This window comes from Palaemon carinicauda, unplaced genomic scaffold, assembly GCF_036898095.1.
Source record: "Palaemon carinicauda isolate YSFRI2023 unplaced genomic scaffold, ASM3689809v2 scaffold276, whole genome shotgun sequence".
NCBI classification, from domain to species: domain Eukaryota; kingdom Metazoa; phylum Arthropoda; class Malacostraca; order Decapoda; family Palaemonidae; genus Palaemon; species Palaemon carinicauda.
Genome location: NW_027170416.1, coordinates 3,609 through 26,097, shown reverse-complemented (window position 1 = coordinate 26,097; position 22,489 = coordinate 3,609). Strand labels below are relative to the sequence as shown.

General features: G+C 37.7%; 1 protein-coding gene across 2 annotated transcripts in view; it reads left to right on the top strand.

Moving 5' to 3' along the window:
- Positions 1-21,740, top strand: part of LOC137636345 (CREB-regulated transcription coactivator 1-like) — a 132,064-nt gene extending 110,324 nt beyond the window's left edge. The window contains exons 5-6 of one of the 2 annotated variants that reach the window (XM_068368752.1): positions 14,320-14,437; positions 21,385-21,740. In XM_068368752.1, coding sequence (XP_068224853.1) covers positions 14,320-14,437; positions 21,385-21,595 — 329 coding nt within the window. In that variant the 3' untranslated portion in view covers positions 21,596-21,740. The remainder of the gene's footprint in view (positions 1-14,319; positions 14,438-21,384) is intronic. The other variant, XM_068368751.1, reaches the window with a different exon arrangement.
- The last annotated feature ends 749 nt before the right edge of the window (positions 21,741-22,489 follow it).

The following is a 22,489-nucleotide window of genomic DNA, read 5'->3' as shown; positions in this document are numbered from 1 at the left end:
CTTACACCTCACTTAAAAACATCATATTGCATATATTAAAAGCAAAAGCATCATAGGAAGCTGACAATCCAGGCATAATGTCATAGGATAGGACATTAGGACTACCAGTGGTAGGTTATTGAAGTCAGGTGTATGGATTAGTTACAAAGCTACCCTTTGGAATCTTATATTCAGTTCATAATGAATTATTTTGATGTCACCAAAGGCTCCTTTAGCAGCTGTGATGCTAGGTAACCTAGAATGAGTAAATTAATGAAGGAATAGGAATATTTAATGGAGTTTTTATGTGTTCAAGAAAATTAATTATGATCAGGTTGTTGAGTCATCCTTCCCCGTACTGTATCAAATCGTAACTTTTTTAGTGCTAAAAAGTGTAAGCAAGTGACTCCTTTACCAAAAAATTGTTTGATCTTAGAAAATTTTGCTTTACTATTCATATAATTTTATATAAGAGCTAAAAGCCAAATCTACTTGATAACATTTGTTGAATTGTGAGCCATATAATATAATATTTAAGCAGAATTATCCCACGTGAAGAATCGAGTCATTAGATTATGAAGAAATGTAAAGTAGAAATGCTGTGAACCCATGAGAGAATCAGTCAAAACTTTAACACAGGGTACTGGATGATTACCCCTAATGAACCAGTTCTTGTTTGTAATTAAATTTTGTAAATTTACAAATTTCACTCAACATAATCTATGCTATCAGTCAACTTGATTTTAATCCTTCACAAAGCTTTGTTTTATTTATCAGTGTTACTTTTTTTTTTTTTAAAAAACCCTTCACGTTATCCCAATTAGAGCTAAGATTCTTGGCTGAGTAATATGATTAAACTAGTTTTGAAGTTACAAGACTTCTGCAAAGTTAGAACTATCAGAAGTACAATACATTAGCTGTTTGCATTTTTTATACTGTAAACATGATGTATCCGGGGTACTGTACATTTTTGTCAATGTTTACTTATGAAATGGGCTTTGCAGTATATAAATGTCCTAATAACTATATCTAGACAGCACTTTTACATTGGGCAAAACAATATTCTGTTTTTAATAGTAGCACATCAACATTTTAGAAATAGTTTTGTTTTATTGCTTCATAATATTAGTTTACGAGTAGTTTCCTTCCCTTTATAACCACCTTGATCTACAAGAGTATCAGAATGCAATTTAAGTAAGAGAGAACAAACTTTCACATCTTTAATGGGGATCTCAATCAATAGTTGACTCCGTTAGAAAGCATTTTGACTGAATTTTTTGAGTTCTGTCAGACTGTCCCTTATAGGAAGAAACCCATTCACCCGTCCTTTTCTGGTTTAAGATTTAAACACCATTCCTTCTATATTTTTGAACTGGCTATATTCACTGTTACGCTATCAAGGCAGAGGGAGGGAGATTATTTGATATGATAACAAATCATTGATAATTTCATATGATTTATGATCGCCATTTTTACATTTACTTCCTACATGTTTGCTCTTTGATTACTCCCTTAGCTGCAAATATACTGTACTGGTCTATATTTCATTCTTTGGACTATTTTTGCTTTTCTGTGAATTTACTTTGCCCTGCTTTGATTTGCTTTGCTTTGCTTTGCTTTGCCTAAGCTTACTATGCAATTAATGCTGAATTAATTTTTTTATATTAATTTGTGTAGTGCACTGTAGTCTGATATGAAGCCTAAAATTTTCTCTAAAGAGTTTTATACTGATAATGCAAAATTGAAATAATGTTACTTATTTTATTCCATCAAGATATGTGTTTATACTTGTCTTATTGTGAGAAAAGTTATTCGATATCTTCTAATTTTGATAAAGTAATTAGAAATTTTATTTTCTCATGTACAGTACTGTAAATGGTCATTTTGGTGGGAAGGAATTAGACAGCACAGAAAACAACGATAGAAGTAACACTTAACATTTTAGAAAGTGAAAAGTTTATTTGAAACATTCTGCTTTGAAAATAATAGGTGAAGTAAGCCTCCTTACAACACATGTTAATAAATTTTTTAACAGCTACTATCAATGGGTAAGGTGATAGCTTTTGGATATTGTTGTAAAGAATTGTTATCAGTTAGGCTAATTTATCCTAAAGCCTAATACCATGGCTAACGGGTACTCCTACCTTACACAGTTTCATGATACAAATTCTATATTCTGAAGCCAATGTATATGTAATCTTTTATGTTTCGTCAAGTGTATGCATATGTATGTTTTTTCAATGAACCATGAATTGAAAAAAGGAAAATTATGTTAAGAAAATGGGTGACTTTCTATATAGTAGAGTAGTTGTCATTAGATCTGGAAATGATTTAAAATGTTAAAATCTTAATAGTACCTAAGGCTGAGACATATCTATACACTACAGTATATAGTACGTTAATTCATGAGACTACATCTGTCATTGGTAGATATAAACTCTTAGTAATGCTTTAGAAACCATTTGCATCATTAAGATGAATGCTTGACGTAACACCTTAGCACATCAGATTTTTGTACTTTTCAGAGATGTAATTTGAATGATTATTTATAGCTTTTTGTTTAGAGGCAGTAGATAAATTTCGTGAATTGAATCTCAACTTGAGCTATGAGTTAGCTTAGGTTATACAAGGATATGAAATTACTGTTGGATGCTTGGACCATGCATGCTGAGGTGTAGAAAATATGTGGTCTTTTTTGGTTATCAGATTTAAGGCCAGTGATTTGATATCTTGCAATGCTATACAGTATAGAATGCAGTTATTTTACCTAGATCTAGCTGTTTAAAGTTTCATGTAAACATTATAGGTTTGGCATTAAAGGCTCTAGTCAAACTGAAGGGTAAATGTACTAAAGATTTGAATTATAAGGCAGCTCCAGAAATCAAGAGAAGGAATGATTGACTAGGGGAAGGTGTATGTTTAACATAAAAGTCTTTGCCTGGGAAAGAGAAAGTATCTAAAATCATTGTGATTAATCAATGAAGTATACTGAAAATTACGTTATAAAGTACGGTAACTTTATGGTTAGACTGATTAGCTTAACGAAGATGGGATGAATTGACATCAAGAACTGGTAAACTCTAGATAAGGGAAAGGGGTTATATAGGCTACTGTATCCAGGTGATATTGTTGTAATGGCAAATTCAGAGGAAGATATGCAAATTGATATTTTGGTTTGGCAAATTTAGTAAGGGGATGGTTTATAGAAATAGAAAAAAAAAAAAGAATCGCCATATGAGACAAAAATGAGGATGGGATAAATTCAAGAGGTAAGAGGTGCTGATGTAAAGTGTGCTTGATTAGTGCAACTCCCAGTCTCTGACTTACAAATTTGGTGATTTTTGGCTGGGAGAATGTTTATATTTCAAATTTCAAATAGTTTTCCTTGACGAAAGTATTTTTTATTTATGCATGAATGCCCTGGTTCATATGCAACCCTTTTCTGACCCGATTACCTATTCATTCACGTTTTCTTAGAATACAGTAATACCTTGAGATACGAGCTTAATGCGTTTCGGGACCCGAGTTCGTATGTCGATTCGCTTGCATCTCGGATCAATTTTTCCCATATAAAATAACTAAAAAAAAATTAATCCGTTCCCACCCTCTGGAAAAACACCTAAAAACAGTATATTACAGTGGAAAAAACTTTTTTTTAATTGTTCTAATTCACCACCTATGCTCACAAAATAACAAATACCTATGTACTGGTTATGATCTGCAATAAAATGTGACATTATTATGGAGTCCTTACCTTCGAGACAGGCGGTAGCGGCTAATGGCGGTGTGTGCGGAGGAGGAGGGAGAGAGAAAGAGGAGAAGAGAGACTTGAGGGTAACACGTTCGGTACGCTACACTTTTGTAAGACTACGTAACATAATTTAAAGTTTGAATTTAAATTAAATGAAATTAGCTTACTGTACACACACTTAGAAATAAATGTTAATCTTACATTACACTAAACTTGATTCTAATTTGGTTTTCATTTTCATTTTTACTTTTCTTCCGGCTTGGCTCTGTTGACTCGCTTTCATTTTCACTTTTTGCCGGCCTTTTTAAAAGGAACCTAGCTAGGGATGATTAATTTTGTCTCACCTCCAAAATGTTGCGAAAAGGACATACACAAGTGTCGTCACAAAAGGCTAACGCACAACTACACGCCAACTTGTCCGGGTCCCTCTTTTCCATAAAATAAGAAAACTCCTGCCACTTCGCTAACATGTCTCTAATTTCCTTCGTAGAAAGGCGGTCCTCCTCTTCCACCTCCTCCTCCCTACTGAGCTCCTGCTACACCTCTTGAATGTTGCATCTCCTGGAGCTCGATCAATTCCTGTGTCGTGAGCTCTTCCTGATGCTCCTCGACAAGGTCGTTCACATCTGCCTCATCTACCTCCAGCCCCATGGACTTTCCAAGAAACACGATTTCATCCACCACAACAGGTTTGGGTTCATCAGGGTCTGGAGTATCGAACCCTTCAAAGTCCCTCTCAACGACGGAAGCTGACCACAATTTCTTCCATGTTGAATTAAGAGTTCTTCGTGTGACACCCTGCCATGCATCATCAGTAATTTTCAAGCAATGGATGATATTGAAATGTTCCTTCCAAAATTCACGAAGGGTGAAATTGGTTCTGTCTGTGACATTGAAGCATTTCTTGAACAAATGCTTCGTGTTCAGTTTTTTAAAGTTAGAGATTACTTGTTGGTCCATGGGCTGGAGGAGTGGCGTGGTGTTGGGCGTGAAGTAAAAGACCTCGATGAACCTGTACTCATCAAGAATGTCCTCTTCGAGACCAGAAGGGTAACCAGGGGCATTGTCAAGGACCAGGAGACATTTCATTGGCAGGATTTTCTTGGCTAAATATTTTTTAACTGCTGGACCAAAGCACAGATTAACCCATTCTGTAAAGAAATACCGCGTAACCCAAGCCTTAGAATTAGCGCGCCACATCACTTGCAGTTTTTCTTTCAAGATCCTTTGGCTCTTGAAAGCACGTGGGTTTTCTGAGTGGTACACCAGCAGTGGCTTGACCTTACAGTCACCGCTGGCTTTGGTACAAAAGGCTAGAGTTAACCGGTCCTTCTTGGGTTTATGGCCCTGTAGTCTCTTCTGCCATGATGAATGTCCTCCTGGGCATCTTCTTCCAGAAAAGGCCAGTTTCATCGCAGTTGAACACTTGTTGGGGGATGTATCTTTGTTCTGCGATAACTGAGGCAAAAGTTTTGACGTAGTCCGCTGTGGCTTTTGAGTCGGAACTTGCTGCTTCCCCATGCCTCACAACCGAGTATATCCCAGTCCGTTTTTTGAAATTATCCAACCAGCCATGACTGGCTTTGATGGTTTCCGCAGGCGTCGAAGTCTCCCCTTTCTTGGCTACTTGCTTTTCTTTCAAGTCATCGTAGATTCTGCTGGCCTTTTCACAGATGATCGTCTTGGTCATGCTATCTCCCGATAACTTTCTCCTTTATCCATATTAAAAGAAGCCTCTCCATCTCGTCATGAATATCACTGAGCTGCTTGGAAAGGATGGTTAGTCCTTTGGAAGGCTTGGTGCTCTTTATAGCATCCTTCTGCTTGAGGATGGTACATATTGTTGATGTATTCCTCTCATATTGGCGAGCCAGCTCAGTCACTCATACAGTACACCACTCTCATGTTTTTCGATTATTTCATGCTTTATCTCGATATTCATCATACGCTTTTTCTTTTCACTACCCTTGTTTGCACTCGCTTGCTTTGGATCCATTGCTTATTCACTTAATTCTGTATTGATTAACGCAAAAACACGTAAAAAATGCTAACTGCAGCTGATGCTCGGAGAAAGAGCGAGCAATGCTGTCCTCAAGAGCAGCCCCTCGCACACTTGGCCACCTAGCGGCCGCATAGGGAACCGTCTCGTATCCTCGTATCTTAAATTTGTCTCGTATCTCGGGGCAAAAATTTGTTCGAAACTTTCCTCGCATCTCGAATTTCTCGTATGTTGGGACACTAGTATATCGAGGTATTACTGTATTCCAGGGAGAGCTATTTATTTTAGTAACCCATATACAGTAATTCCACCATTTTCTATGATATCCTGAGGACTATACATATTTTTATTTATATTCTACAGTATATGCTATTCGTAATTAAATGTTTACTGCACATCTCTCTAAGGTATGTTCTTTGTATTTCTTTGTCTTCATATTTATATATTTACAATTTTTATGTTATGATTATCTTGAAAGATGCATAAAGTATCAGAGACAATAATTAAGATGATATTTAGATACGATGAAAGTGTAACATTTGCTTAACATTTGCCCAGAAAAATACACGGGCTCGTGTGCACATTTGGTACTTCTTGCATATATATTTTTGTGTGATTGGAGCGATATTTTAGGGTTTTTGGGGGAAGGGGCTTACCACTGGTTCGTAAATAACATTATTATTATTATTATTATTATTATGTACTAAGCTATAGTCTCAGTTGGAAAAGCAGGATGTTATAAGCCCAAGGACCCCAATAGGGAAAATAGCTCAATAAGGAAAGGGGATAAGGAAATATACTACGAGAGAAGTTTAAGAATATTTACATACATACATATACCAAGGCACTTTCCCCGATTTTGGGGGGTAGCCGACATCAACAAATGAAACAAAAACAAAAAAGGGGACCTCTACTCTCTACGTTCCTCCCAGCCTAACAAGGGACTCAACCGAGTTCAGCTGGTACTGCTAGGGTGCCACAGCCCACCCTCCCCCATTATCCATCCCAGATGAAGCTTCATAATGCTGAATCCCTTACTGCTGCTACCTCCGCGGTCATCTAAGGCATCGGAGGAAGCAGCAGTGCCTACCGGAACTGCGTCACAATCGTTGCCATTCATTCCTATTTCTAGCGCGCTCTCTTGCCTCTCTCACATCTATCCTCCTATCACCCAGAGCTTCCTTCACTCCATCCATCCACCCAAACCTTGGCCTTCCTCTTGTACTTCTCCCATCAACTCTTGCATTCATCACCTTCTTTAGCAGACAGCCATTTTCCATTCTCTCAACATGGCCAAACCACCTCAACACATTCATATCCACTCTAGCTGCTAACTCATTTCTTACACCCGTTCTTATCCTCATCACTTCGTTCCTAACCCTATCTACTCGAGATACACCAGCCATACTCCTTGGACACTTCATCTCAAACACATTCAATTTGTCTCTCCATCACTTTCATTCCCCACAACTCCGATCCATACATCACAGTTGGTACAATCACTTTCTCATGTAGAACTCTCTTTACATTCATACCCAACCCTCTATTTTTTACTACTCCCTTAATTGCCCCCAACACTTTGCAACCTTCATTCACTCTCTGACGTACATCTGCTTCCACTCCACCATTTGCTGCAACAACAGACCCCAAGTACTTAAACTGATCCACCTCCTGAAGTAACTCTCCATTCAACATGAGATTCACCCTTGCACCACCTTCCCTTCTCGTACATCTCATAACCTTACTCTTACCCACATTAACTCTCAACTTCCTTCTGTCACACACTCTTCCAAATTCTGTCACTAATCGGGTCTTTAAGAATAATACATACATACATATACCAAGGCACTTCCCCCAGTTTTGGGGGTAGCCGACACCAACAATGAAACAAAACAAAAAGGGGACCTCTACTCTCTATGTTCCTTCAGCCTAATCAGGGACTCAACCGAGTTCAGCTGGTGCTGCTAGGGTGCCACAGCCCAACCTCCCACATTTCCACCACAGATGAAGCTTCATAAAGCTCACTCCCCTACTGCTGCTACCTCCGCGGTCATCTAAGGCACCGGAGGAAGCAGCATAATAAGAATAATAACATGAAAAATAATTGTTCATATATACTATAGAAACTTCAAAAGAACAAGAGAAAGAGAAATGAAATAGAATAATGTGCTCGAGTGTACCCTAGAGCAAGAGAGCTTTGCCCCAAGGCAGTTGAAGACCATGGTACAGAGACTTTGACACTACCTAAGACTAGAGAACATTGAATTGATTTTGGAGTGGCCTCCTAGAAGAGCCGCTTGCCACAGCTAAAGAGTATTTTACCCTTACCAAGAGGAAAGGAGCCACTGCACAACTACAGTGCAGTATTTAACCCCTTGAGCAAAGAAGAATTGTTGGGGAAGCTCAGGGTTGTTAAGTGTATGAGGACAGAATGTGGAAAGAATAGGCCAGACTGTTCGGTGTATGTGTAGGCAAAGGAAAAATGAGTCATAACCAGAGAGAGGGATTCAATGTAATGCTGTCTTGCCAGTCAAAGGACCCAATAACTCTCTTGCGGTAGTATCACAACGGGTGGCTGGTGCCCTGGTTATTATGTCCTTATGATCCCCAGTGGGGAAAAATCTTTTTACTAAAGGTTCATACCTATCCATACTAAAGTCTATTCAATCAATCTCTATAAACAAATTTTGAAGCCAAATTTCTCAAGATTTGAAATTTACAGAGAAAATGGCTAATGCTTTTCTTTAATAAAAATTGACCAATATTTTGAATTTAAACAAGAAGTGATATGGAATTTGATAGCCTACAATATTTATATTCACTTGTAGGAAAAATTGAAAACTTCCTTATGAAAATTAATCACCTAAGTAAAAGGGACATCTATACATTAATGAAATATATATATAAAAAATTAAAAGGTTAAGACAGTTACCAATGTACAATTTTTAGTGCATAGAATACTCATTCAAATAATTTTTAAATGAAAAATATTTTCTGGAAAAATAGAAAGGATTTTGAAGTATTCTTCAGTAATTCCTTTTCTATATTGGTGCTCACCTATTTCACTCTGAGTACATCGCTGATTTGTGAACGTGTTATATGTTAATCTGTATTATGGCCTCCATTAAATAGTGGATTTCCGAGGGCAGCTAAGTTTGATGTTACAATATTCATATTTTGTTTATCTTTTGTTATAAAGTCACTCCAGTTCATAAAGATAATAAAAAAGATAGAAAAAATTATAAAAATAATTAAGATAACATACAGTAGATTTCTGTACAGTATTTACTTAGCAGTTTTTGAGCTATTCCAGGGGTTGGGAGGTTTCTTGAAATGTAACAGATGGGTAACTTTGATAGAAAAAATAGCAATGTTTTAATGGGGTGAGGTTTATTCTTCAACTATTTTTTGTGACATCTTTAGTAATGTGGCTTGTCATATTATTGTTGTGGGGTCAAGCACACAGATTTTCAGTAAGTCTTGTTTTTTCTCAGGCAGAGATGTTGAAGGCAAGGTAGATAATAGCTAGTAGAAGTGGTGTATGATGAATCCCCGTTTCAGGTTTTACAAAAGAAAGTTGCAGAAATGTTCTAAAAGAAATTACTTTTGTAAGTTCTAATTTGCGTTTATTCTTCAGTGTTATCTTATGCTGTTCTCCCAAGACAACTTATGCATCACAATTGATTTTCCAGTATTTTTGCAGATAAAGTGTATAGATTTATGTCTCAGGTTGCAGGGATATCAACTAATAGTATTTCCTGTTTATTGTTGATGCCTTGTCTCCCAAAAGAGCATTTAATAGTTTTAGAATCAATAAATTACCTAACCTAGCTCCTGCTACAGATCAGGCAGCTCAAGCTAATTTACAGGAGCCCCTAGTGAATGGCCCGTGCCAACAAGAAGTGTTGGCTTTAATACACTACGAATGCCAACTAGAGGGGGTCTTTGGGGCTTCATAGAGACTGGTTCACTGATCTATTATGTGTTCTTGGATTGCCCGTGAAGGATGCCTAAAAGGACCAATCTTCTCAGACAACTTGTTTCACGAGCCATTTACCTAGGCGCATTGAGACTGTTTACTGTATAGTCATAGAAAAAGAATTTTTTAGTCTCTTTAGGCTGTCTATCTTAGGTTCCAAGAGGTGATCTATCAATACTATTTATCAGAGACTGTAGCATGTGTATTTTAGTTGGTACAGTCTTTAGAATGTTTCAATGTCTAGGACAAGTTTGACAATGTTATCAAGTTGTTGCATTTTCTGTTCAATGAGAGGATACTTCCTTTTGGTTATTAAGGGTTATAGGTCCATTCTTGATACATTTCTCAGGTAATTTGGGCTGGATTTATCCTCTCGGGTATTATCGCTGATGTCTTTGGGTCTTTTGCTATTAGTAAACTGGTTGTCAGGTCTCTATATGGTATTTGGTAAGAGTCCACATTTTGAACTTTTGGAAGGGCTGTCCCTCAAGGATCTTACAGCCTTGGCCCTTTTATTATTATTATTATTACTTGCTAAGCTACAACCTTAGTTGGAAAAGCAGGATGTGCTATAAGCCCAGGTGCTCCAACAGGGAAAGTAACCCAGTGAGGAAAGGAAACAAGGAAAAATAGAATATTTTAAGAAGAGTAACAAGATTAAAATAAATATTTCCCATATAAACTTTAAAAACATTAACAAAACAAGAGGAAGAGAAATAAGATAGAATAGTATGGCTAAGTGTACCCTCAAGCAGGAGAACTCCAATCCAAGACAGTGGATGGCCATGGTACAGAGGCTATGTCACTACCCAAGACTAGAGAACAATACAGTGAACCCTCGCTACTTCGCGGTTCGACCATCGCGGATTCACCACTTCGCGGATTTTTTCCATAACCCATATATATACAGTAATATATATATATATATATATATATATATATATATATATATATATATATATGTATGCATGTATTTATGTATATATGTAGGTATGTATATGTGTATACATATAAATATATATATGTATATATATATATATATATATATATATATATATATATATATATATATATATATATATATATATATATATATATATATATATATACACACACATATATATATATATATATATATATATATATATATATATATATATATATATATATATATATATATATATATATATATATATATATATATATATATATATATATATATATATATATATATATATATATATATATATATATATATATATATCTATCTAAAGTAGGAAGATGTGATGTAGTTCTAAGGGAAAAGTATGGGAAATATGTCTGGGTAATAAGCAAAGCTCTACCTCCAGTTTGTTTCTTCATTATGATCAGAGATGAATGTAAACAAAACATTGGTTGCCATTTTTTATTGTGCTTTTTAGCGTGTTTAGGAAATGCATGATATAAAATCACCTTTAATATTTGTGCCTGTTTTAGTTTAGGGTACTGTAGTACATGCATTAAGTGTTCTGTACATTAAAGGGTAGTTTGTTAACAGAACTACGTACAAGGGAAGGTTTTAAAAGTCTGAATATACATGTTGAATAAATAGGTAAATATGGTGTCACTACTTCGCGGATTTTCACCTATCGCGGCCGCGACTGGAACCTATCTACCGCGATAAACGAGGGTTCACTGTAGTTTGATTTTGGAGTGTCCTCCTAGAAGAGCTGCTTACCATAGCTAAAGAGTCTCTTCTACCCTTACCAAGAGGAAAGTGGCCACTGACCAATTACAGTGCAGTAGTTAACCCCTTGAGAGAAGAAGAATTGTTTGACAATCTTGGTGTTCTCAGGTGTATGATGACAGAGGAGAACATGTAAAGAATAGGCCAGACTATTCGGTGTATATGTAGGCAAAGGGAAAATGAACCGTAACTAGAGAAAAGGATCCAATGTAGTACTGTCTGGCCAGTCAAAAGGACCCCATAACTCTTTAGCGGTAGTATCTCAGCAGGTGGCTAGTGCCCTGGCCAACCTACTACCTTCAACTAAGCTATTACATTAGTGAGAAGCAGACTCATTCCAAACAATGTGGGTTTTTGTGTGGGTTTTTGTATTGAGAAAATGGTTTTGTCTCTTTAGCTTTTGGGAGAAGAATTATTTTAAGGTGAAAAGTGTTCCATACTTTTTCCAATTCCCTTGTTAGGGAGAAAGGTGGGTTGTGCACCAGAAGATAGTTTTTTTGACTGATTAGGGAAAAGGCTCCTAATTTGTTTTGTGGCGGTAGAGTGCCAGAGCATTCTCTCTCCAAGAAATGCTACCGTATGTCCTTTCATATTCGGTGTTTATTAACCAAAGCTCATGTGGTATTGGATACTTGTCAGGAGAGAGACTTGAAGGTTCAGGCACATGATGTGAGTGTGGCTACTTCCCTTAATATGTTGAGAATTTTTTTTGTAATGGGTTTCTGGAGCACTTCAATGACGTACCAAATCTATTTTGCCAAGTGCCAATTTTTCGTATTTTATTATCGTTATAAATTTAAGCTTTTATAAACCCTCGTAACACATATAAACCATTACAGGATGCACATTTAAACATGTTCTAAGCAAAAAACTTACATTTACTGTAGACACATCCTTACATATGCATAAAATAAAAAATAAAATAAAAACACTCACCATTGAAGATACGTAAACTCCAACCTAATGATGGCCTAATTGCGGAAAGTTACCATTGTTTTCGCTGTCCTATTGAAAGTGACATTTCCCATTATTCTTATATTCTTTTGGTACTTCTTAATACTGTACTGTATAATGAATGGTAAATTCGTTGATGCCGTAATGGCGACATATGTTATGTTCGCGTAGCTTCTCCCATTCTTACGCATGTTAAGGAATTTCATCTTCTCTGCTATAGTAAGCATCTTCTTCAGACATGTGGGTGTAGTGCTAGAAATCTTAGAAGGTGCAGAACGTTTAGCTGGCACTGTAGTGCTTGAAAGCAATTCGCAATCTTAGCAAAAAATATAAACAAATAAAACATTGCACAACACAGAAAGATGCAGAGCAATGTCTCGTACATATGTGAAGAAGCAGACTGGATTTTGTGGGATGCTTCAGGATAATCTTGGAGTCCGACAGCCAATCAGCGGCTAAGATACTGATCAGCGTGCTCTTATTGATTGTCTCTTCTACTGGCCAATAGTGTGCCTTGTATGAAATCATCTGGACCAGCTAGATTACTCTCCTCATATAGTACAGTTTTCAATGTGGATGTGTAGTTCATTGTCACCTAACAGACTGCATTTTCTTTTTCCTGACAAACTATACAAACTGTGTAAATTGCATTCTTGTTACTGAACCAAATTTGTTATTTTTTTATTACTGTAATTTACTTTATTAATTATTAGAAATGACTATTTATGACAAAAAAGGATAAAATCTGAAAACTATCAAACTTATCGGCCCTCAGAAACCAGCGATATAAAAAGGAGTCCGCGGTATGGGTTTACCTTTATTGATAAATCCTTGTTATACTGAATTACTGTGTTGGTTTATAGGCCCTTGTGGCTATTTATTATCTAGTACAGTACTGCACTTCTCAATCTGGATTTGTGCTGTATTACACAGTTTCTATATAGCTTTCAGTGTGAGCTATGAAGTATCTTGCAATTTGGGGTGAGTCTTGGCTGTTATGTTGCTGTAAATATTTAGGCTTGGGTATTTGGTTAGATTAGTCTTTTCTTTCTCTTATTTTTCTCTACCCCCTTTTTTCTAGTGTGAAATTTTGCCAAATAGTGTAAATTGAATTTGGTAATACAATTGTTTCTATACTTGCCTAAGGTTCATATCATTTCCCCTTGCCACCCCACTGGTTAGTGTTGTTAGGTGCTTCTTGAATGCATTTTTACTTTGTGTACTGTACTGAAATGACTTACCCACATCACTGCCATTGCCATACGCTGCAATATGGGCACAATAGTATATTAGGGAATTGAGACTATTGAATTGAGGGATGAATGGAAACTTGATTGTTATGATCGACGTTGATACTTAACGAGCTTCAAATAGGAAGCCATACAAACCTCAAGTGAGTATAGAAATAATAAATATTATCATTAAAGTTTTATTTTGTATTTTGGCTATGTAAAGAGGTAAGAATCATAATGAAAGTACATAGGTACGACCAGTGAAAGCAAAATGGTTATTGTTCTATGAAAATAAATTGGTATTCTACTTCCATAGCTCACTAATTTTTATCCACTCTTAAAGAGGCTGAACTAAAGTAATTAGAGTACCTTGTACTTGGTTTAGATGTTGACAGTTTTTATTTTTTCATCCCACTAACATATATCTACTGTAGTTAATGTATGCTTTTGTGAACAAAGTCAGGTGACTTCATTATGATTATAATCATTAGGATTTAAACTGATAATATTTGGGGGAGAAATAGGGTCACAGCTCTGCTACACCATTATGGGAAGTTACATTAGTTCGGGGATCTTTAAGATAATCAATAGGCTTTTAGACAATCCTCAGACTGGTTTTTACAATTCTGATATATTCATGTAATATGATCAACATCGGCTCAGTATTATAGTATGACATTTCTTTTTTTCTGTTTACAGTTTCAGCGCCAGCAGAAATGCGAACTGATCAAGGTTTTGGGATGCAGTTTTACACACATGATCTGCAACTCAGGCCAAAGTCAGGCTGTGAATTGACGCTTCCTGGAGATTCCACGACGTAAGTTAACCCATTTTGATTTTGAGATGACATATGCCATTACAAAGTACATGCGTTAAATATGTAACACCATTCTTTCCTTTCATCATAGTTGATTATAATATGATGCGCAATCATTAAAATCTCCCTTTACTTGACCTTGATGCCTATGGAGGTGCAAACCCGTAGGGTATTTTTCGTAAATTATTTGAATTATATGCTAAGAGAATTATTTTTGACCTCGTAGGCTATCTTTTATTATAAAAGATAGTTAGAAGAGGTTCTTTTTTCCATTGGGGGTAAAATTTTATAATACTGCATTTGATGAGTGTGTTAATTTGATTGTGATAATTCTACCCCTGCCAATTATACATATCTACCATATCTAAAGATTTGGAATATCTGTTGGTAAAAGCGGATTTTGAGCGAAGCAAAAAATGTATTTTTGGGTGAGATAACCATGTCGTCCTGATGGAAGGTTCCTATAAGTAGCTTGCTAAGGGATATTTGACCAGGTTCCTATAAGTAGCTTCCTAAGGGATAATTGACTACAGTGATATTCCCAGAGAATTTACCTTTAGGTCTCCAGAATTCTAACTCCTGGCGTGAATATCCTTAAAATTTCTCTTAAGGATATCGCATAAATCAGGGGACGTATATCTTGATTTGACACATAGCAATCTTCATCCCGAATAGAGTTTTCGCTTCGAGGGGGAAAGTGGCAAAATAGAAGGGGAGCCGTTATCAAGGTACCCTTCCTCCCGTACCACTACTGAGTATCTAGATGGCGCTGTATGTCAACCGAGCGCGCTATTCCTTGTAGCGTTGAGCATGGTGCTACAGATATAGTAATTTTGGGAGGGCTCCTGCCAAGGCCTTTTCTTGTAGGAAAGGAGGCCGGGTCCATCAGGACGACATGGCTATCTCACCCAAAAATAGATTTTTCGCTTCGCTCAAAATCCGTTTTTTGGGCTTACCAGAGAATTATTAGAAAGTACTGTATCTGTGGATTTTTAAAGTGCCTTAACCTCGGGACAGTTTTTCCTTGGTCATCCAGACCATTGAGACATATAACGTTACCGTTATACGTCATTGCTGCTAAGCATAAACCATGTTAGTGCTTCCTGCCCCCTACAGGGAGGAGTGATACTAGACGTAGGGAAGGAGTCTCAAGGTTTGCATATAACATATGAACAAACATAGCATCAACTACATACAGGTGTCGCTGTATTTGTAACTAATTGGAACAAGCATTACCAGATATTGTTTGTAACATGTATAAGAACAAAGGTATTAGCTATACATATTGTTCGTAAGAAATATATGCAGTTTATTAAAGTGTAATAAAACTCTTGATATATTTTTATTAAAAATCAAATGTTGGGCGAAATAAGATGCAAGTATATATTGATGATTTTATTTGGTAATAGCTGACCAACATAAAGTAACATGTATAACGTAATGTTGATAAATGTAATAAGAAACATATCAGGCAATCCAAGCACAGAAAATATTTGTTTTCACCTGAAAGGGAAAGCTTATTAATGCTGCCATTAATCTGAAAATTTGATAAATTTTCTAATGTGCATTTCTGTAATGTTGCATGTCTATTCACACTGTGTAAGTACACACAGCACAAGTGTTATCTATATATTTCTTCACCTCAACTAAATAGAACAGTCCTTAGTGTCACCTTGGTGACACTCACTTCGAAAGTATTGCACTGAGAGGTGTCAACACCTTCATCCGTGTCATTGATGGTCCCAATCAATTCACTGTTCATCGCAGCACTAGACGACAGGTTTTAGTACACTACCTGCCGCCACCACGTATCGCTTGAGTTCATGCACTTGCTTCGCATAATGCTTGTAGAACACTCTGGATGACTTCCATCCAGTGTATGAGCGAAGACGCTCAAAATCCATGTGCTGAAAAGAGTTCAATGATGAAGCGATTTTCCTTGGATCATGATCTGCGGGTGTACTGTTAGGATCCGCTCTGCGAATAAAATAGGTAATTTTCCCCCTTAGTTGCTTTAGGGATAGGTTTAATCCTGAGGTTTCTCCTTTAAAGAGCTGTCCTCCCCTGAAGTCTGAAGTTCTACGAAGATAGACCTTTAGACACTCCACTGGACACAGCGAGACATCTTCCTTCAGAGGGCAGATTCTCCAGGGACCCCATCTTTTGGTGGGTAGCTCGTTCTTAGCGAGAAATGTTGGATCAGGAAAAAGATTCAGTTCTCCCACTTCTGGGAACTGAATATGGCTCTCATCTCTGGATAGGGCCACTATTTCACTTACTCTGGCTCCCGAGGCTATAGCAAACAAGAAGATGACTTTTTGAATCAAGTCTTTCAGAGAGCAATCCTCATTGTTCACTGTTGAAGCAAAGTGTAGGACCTTGTCCAAGGACCATTAAATAGGCTTCGGAGGGGCTGCAGGCCTAAGTCTAGCACATGCCTTAGGGATCTTGTTAAAGATATCATTTGACAAGTCTACTTGGAAGGCATATAGTAGAGGTCTAGTCAGAGCTGATTTACACGTAGTTATCGAATTGGCTGCCAGACCTTGTTCATGAAGGCTACACACAGAGGGAAGGAGGGATTACCCTTAAATCTCCACTGGAGGCGAGTATCGCTTTATATAATAATTCTAGGAGATATGTACCTCCTCCTCAATTGATAAAACGATACACGAGGGTAACCTGGGAACATGTATGAAAGTATACTAAAGCCACTAGGCTAGTAGCCCAGTGGTAGTGAGAATCGACTACCTAAATCATCGAAGCTGTCTCGTATACTATCTTAGAAGAGTAAATTTTCATATGCAATCAATATATCTCACATGTATAAATTGCCTAAATAGCTTCATTTAAATTTAATAACACTAGGAATGTCTATTATATCATGCATGAAAGTAAACCAAAACGTCTAGGTTCAGTTACCTAAATCGCCGAAACTAATACGAATACTATCGGCATAACATAATTAACTCCCAGCAATGAAGACTGAATAGCTGTCTTTATTTATGCTATCTATACCGGGAAAGTCGTTCTGGCTAACTAAATAACTCGTGCGTTACGATTGACAGCTCCCATGACGCCTCCGGTTCAGGCAACAGCTCTGCCACTAAATTAACTTAATTTTCACTGTGAGGCAAGAGTTAAAAATTTATACCATGTAAAGATCAAATACTCAACTTTCCACAGGCTGGAGATTGCATGATAAATCCAAAATAACGAGAGAGCTACTGGGAAAATCACCGAGCGAGTTCGCTACAGATAAAGGAATAAACATGGTGGCGATGATAGCGCCATCTAAATACTCAAATAGTAACGGAGGAAGGGAACCTTAATAACGGCTCCCCTTTAATTTTTGCCACTTTCCCCCTCAAAGCATAAACGCTATGTGGGGTGAAGATTGCTATGTGGCGTGTCAAAGAATACGTCCCCTGATGTTATGCGATATCCTTAAAGGAAACTTAAAGGGTATTCGGGAGACCTTAAGTTGAATTCTCTGGGAATATCACTGTAATCAAATATACCCTAGGAAGCTACTTAAAGGAACCTTCTATCAGGATGACATGGCCTGAGCCCAAAAAATACGATATCGCAAGCACTCATACGAGATCAAGTCTTTACGAAACATGCGAGATTCTGAACTGAGCGCGCGATTAACAAAGAGAGAGAGAGAGGCATTGTGGGAGGGATTTCGGCCAATAGCGTATCAGCATCTTAGTGACGCCGTGACGCTGACCAATACCAGACCAGCTTCTTAGTAACCTATGCAGTGACCCATGAGCATGGTGGTAGGCGAGTGACTCGCACAGTTGTACGCGTACCGACTGCCAAGTTTGAATTTTGGAATTTGATACCGTAAGGTGGGGAAAATGCCGTAACAAGGGAACGAAAAAATATCGTATGCGTAACGTGAGAAAAACGTAAGCTGGGGACGCCATACCCCAGGGGTCCACTGTAATAGATAATGATTAAGACTGATTACACAAACATGAGAGAGAGAGAAGGGAGTTTTTTTTTTTTTTCTCTCAAGGTCATCCAACGTCAACAAAAGCCCTGGCTTTTTGGGCAGAAGTTGAGGGAAGGTTTGAGAAGAAGGAGCTCTCAATCATTCAGGATGAGTCTTCGTGCTTCTGCAGCCACTTCTTTCCGTAGGTGAAGGTGCCTGTTGACTGAAGACCAGTTTTTGACCTCTCTCCTCTGAATAAGTTTGTTCATCAACTGTTCTGTGCTGTCTTCTGTCAGAGGGAGACTTCATCCTTTCAGTGGATCTGAAGTATGCATACTTTCAAGTGCTTGTTCATCATTCCTATCAAAGGTACCATCACATCTCCCTCTATGGTATTGTGTGCCTGTTCAAGACAGTGCTATGGACTGGGTAGGGCTCTCCCGGTGTTCACCTTGGCAGCTTTTTTGGGCACACTTGCGAGTGATATATCTGTTGATGCATCTCGATGATTGGGTGGTCCTAGCCTCCTTCTATAGGCAGTTGCTAAAGGATCAAGATCGGATTCTTACATTTTGCTATGACCTGGGGATTGTGGTAAATTGGTAGAAGTCTACTCTCATTCCCAAGCAGAGGTTAAGTCTTTGGGCATGCTGATAGACACAGCAGCAGCAAGTGTCTGTCACACAATTGATTTGGTGACCACCTCTCTCATCTTAACATTATCCATTATATTTACTCCCTAACACATTTATGAATCAACCACTTCAATTTTTTCACCGCCCTCAAGGGGGTTCTGCAACCGTTCCTATTCAGGACAGAAATACTAGCTCTGTGCTATTAGTCTCCTCAGCTGCCTTTCCTCATTAGAAAATTCATTCCTCACGGTCCTCTCTGCCAGCTATCCCTTCAATGGTGTCTGAAGAATCACTGGTTAACCTATAGGGATCCTCCAATTCGTCCTGTTCCAGTGGGGCAGGAATTTCAGGCCAATCCTACCGTGTGCTTGACAAGGAAAACCTCACCAAGGGAGTCCCACTTCACTCTCCACCTCTGGACATATAACTTTTCTGAGATATGTTGACCGAGGGTTTGGGAGCACTTCTAAATGACCTTATTGTCTCGGGTGTTTTGTCTTGAGAAGTAAGGCTTCTGCACATCAATGTCCTCAAAATGCAAGGAGCCTTTCTAGTGCTGCAAGTATTCCGAGAACGTTTGAGGAGGCACTCAGTAGTGTGATGAGTGACACCATCATCATAGTAGTCCACGTCAACAAGCAAGGGAGCACGGTCTCACGTCCTCTCTGCAAGCTGACTCCACATAGAACTGTCAGCAAGGTATATTCTGGGCAAGAGGACTGTAGTAGCAGACACACTCAATTGCCAGGCACAGGTTTTAGTTTCGAAATGGTCCACGCATTTTTACTTAGCATAGAGGCTTCTTGCCTTGTGGGGCTCTCTTGGGTGGCAAATAGGAAGCTCCCCGTTTTTCTCTTGTGTTCCAGACCGATTGCCTGTGTTTAAAGATGCCTTCCAACACCCATGTGATCACCTGAATGCTTACACCTTCTCTCCATTCAAGCTGATCTAACTATCAATCATCAGGATGTTAATTACATCCAGACTCATGATGACCCTGGTGGCAACCAGATGGCCCCATACCAAAATGGTATCCCAATCTGTTAGTTCTTCTGGACGAGGTCCCAAGAGAACTACCCTTGTGGCTCACGCTCCTTAGTCAACCACATCTTTAGAGATATCATCAGTCAGCGAAGCTGTTGGATCTTTACTGGTGGTGGCTATACAGCATCTCTGAGCAAAAGGTGTTTTTAGAGGTATTGTACAGGAAATGCATGGATATCTGCAATGCTCTGCGGCAGCTGTCTAGCTTGGAAAGTGGGCCCTGTGTTGTAATTGGTGTCATCATCATCTCTTCCTGCACCTATTGTGGCAAAGTGCCTTGGTTTGATTTTGCCAGTTATCTCATCTTGAGCTTTTGATTCAATACCTATCTATTCATCATCTACTTCATGCTGTGTCCTCAGTCATGTAGGCCTGGGTCTTCCAACTCTACTAATTGGTGTCATAAAAGGGATATTTCTCCAGTCAGAGCAGCTCAAATGCAGGTTGTAGATTTCCGTTCCCCTTCATTGAGAGAAGTGCCTCTCAGTCGCAGATGTCAAAGGCCACTACTCAGCTTTGAGCATGGTCTATCGACTGAAGGACATAGACCTCTACGCTCTGTGGGAGTAGTCTATGCTTTACGTGGTGACTTAGCTGCCTCTGGAATCACATATTTGTTATTATAAATTGATAATTGCTTTTATTGATAGAAAGTAATAGATATGCAAGTAAAACAGTTGAAAGTAAAGGAAAACTTTCTAAAACTACAAATTGAAAGCATGAGGTTAAAGGTCTTACAACTTTGAAGAGGTGAAAGTCTCTGTATCTTGTTTATTATGTTCATTCATGGTGTTTATTTTAGTTGACGAAGTTAGTTTTAACCAGATGTCAGAATGGACCCACAAACTTAATAAATTTATTTTGGAGAGAAATTATTGTCTAAAGTATTTTAACTTATTGGATTGCCTTCCCTATGATATTCTACTCAGTGGCATTAATATCACCAGGGTAAATCTGTTTTTAATATTCTGGGGATCAGAGTGACAGTGATACACTTGCTTTTAAAGACAATAGGAGTATTTTTTATAATATTTAGATATGCGTTTAACTTTATTATTATTGAAGTATTTTCTATTGTCCCATGCTTTCTGTTTTTTTCATTTGTTTGAAGAATTTCAAGATTTATGAAAGGCATATATTTTGTATATGAAGGACATTGCACTTATATTATTTTAGATTGATAAATGTAATTATAGTTGGTGATGGGAACCTAAACTAATATTTCTATTGATTCCTCAAAATTGTTCGTTATTTTTATGGAATATGTTACATGAACATTTATCCCCACAGTTGTTTGACATCCTTATATGTCTCATTTTTCGCAGGATAAACCACATACAAAGAAGTCAAAATATTCCCATTCCTGCTACCATTAACAATGTTGGAGGTGCAGGGCCTGGTGGAGGTGTAGCTGGTGGAGGGGGAGGAGGGCAGTTACCAAATACTGGGTCTCTACCAGATTTAACACAGGTGCAATATCTTCAGCCCATGAACCCTCCTCTTCCTGACACAGATACAATGGTGAGTGGTTATTAAATGGCACTTTTAATATTATGCTTCAGACTCGAGCATTGTAATTAAAGTTTCTCTAATCTTCATACTTAAACTATTGATATGCATGAACATTAGGTTAGGATAAAGGGCATATTTTTTTTTAGTAAAAGAAAGGCTCTTGAAGTTCTTATACCCCTGTATGTAAATGAGATGTTCACTCGTATGCGTAAGATTATTCCCAACCACTGCAGTTTGCCAGTTTTGAACACTATTTTGCTAAACGAAAATATTTAATGGACAGTATCCAAGTAAAGTTAATGCCTCTTGTTTTTACTAAAGCTTATACTGTACATCCAAATGAGGATTTGCAAGCCATATTTTTTGTAATTAATTTCACTAATAAACTGATAGTCAGCAGTGTATTAGATTTAGTATCTGTTTCTGTCAAATACTCCAGTACTATTGCAAAAAAAAAAGAATTCTATTAGTAGAGGCTCTAGTACAATGAATGGTTAAGCTGCTGAACAAAACTCTGAAACATTTGAAATTCATGATATTTTTTTTGAGTATCTCCAGGTCATAGTCCTTATATCTACAAAGTGCAGGCTTTTCATGTTTAACAAAAGAAAAAATAATCCTTACATACCCTTTCCTCCTGGGTTTGTCCACTTAGGAGCCACAAAACAGTGCCCACACTGCTCCATCCTTATCTCTTGATCCATTCAAGTTCTGCCTCTCTACAGTGATTCATTGGTTTGATAGGCTCTATTGATTTGTATTTTAGTATGAGTATTAACCCCTTTGCTATGATAACGTAATACATCAAAACACTCTTGGTTGTACAGATGGTGACGTCCGGATACGTCATTGTATGCTCAGGGACCAGATAAACTCAGGTTTACGTAATCGAATTTTGATGTAGACCTGTAAAATTTA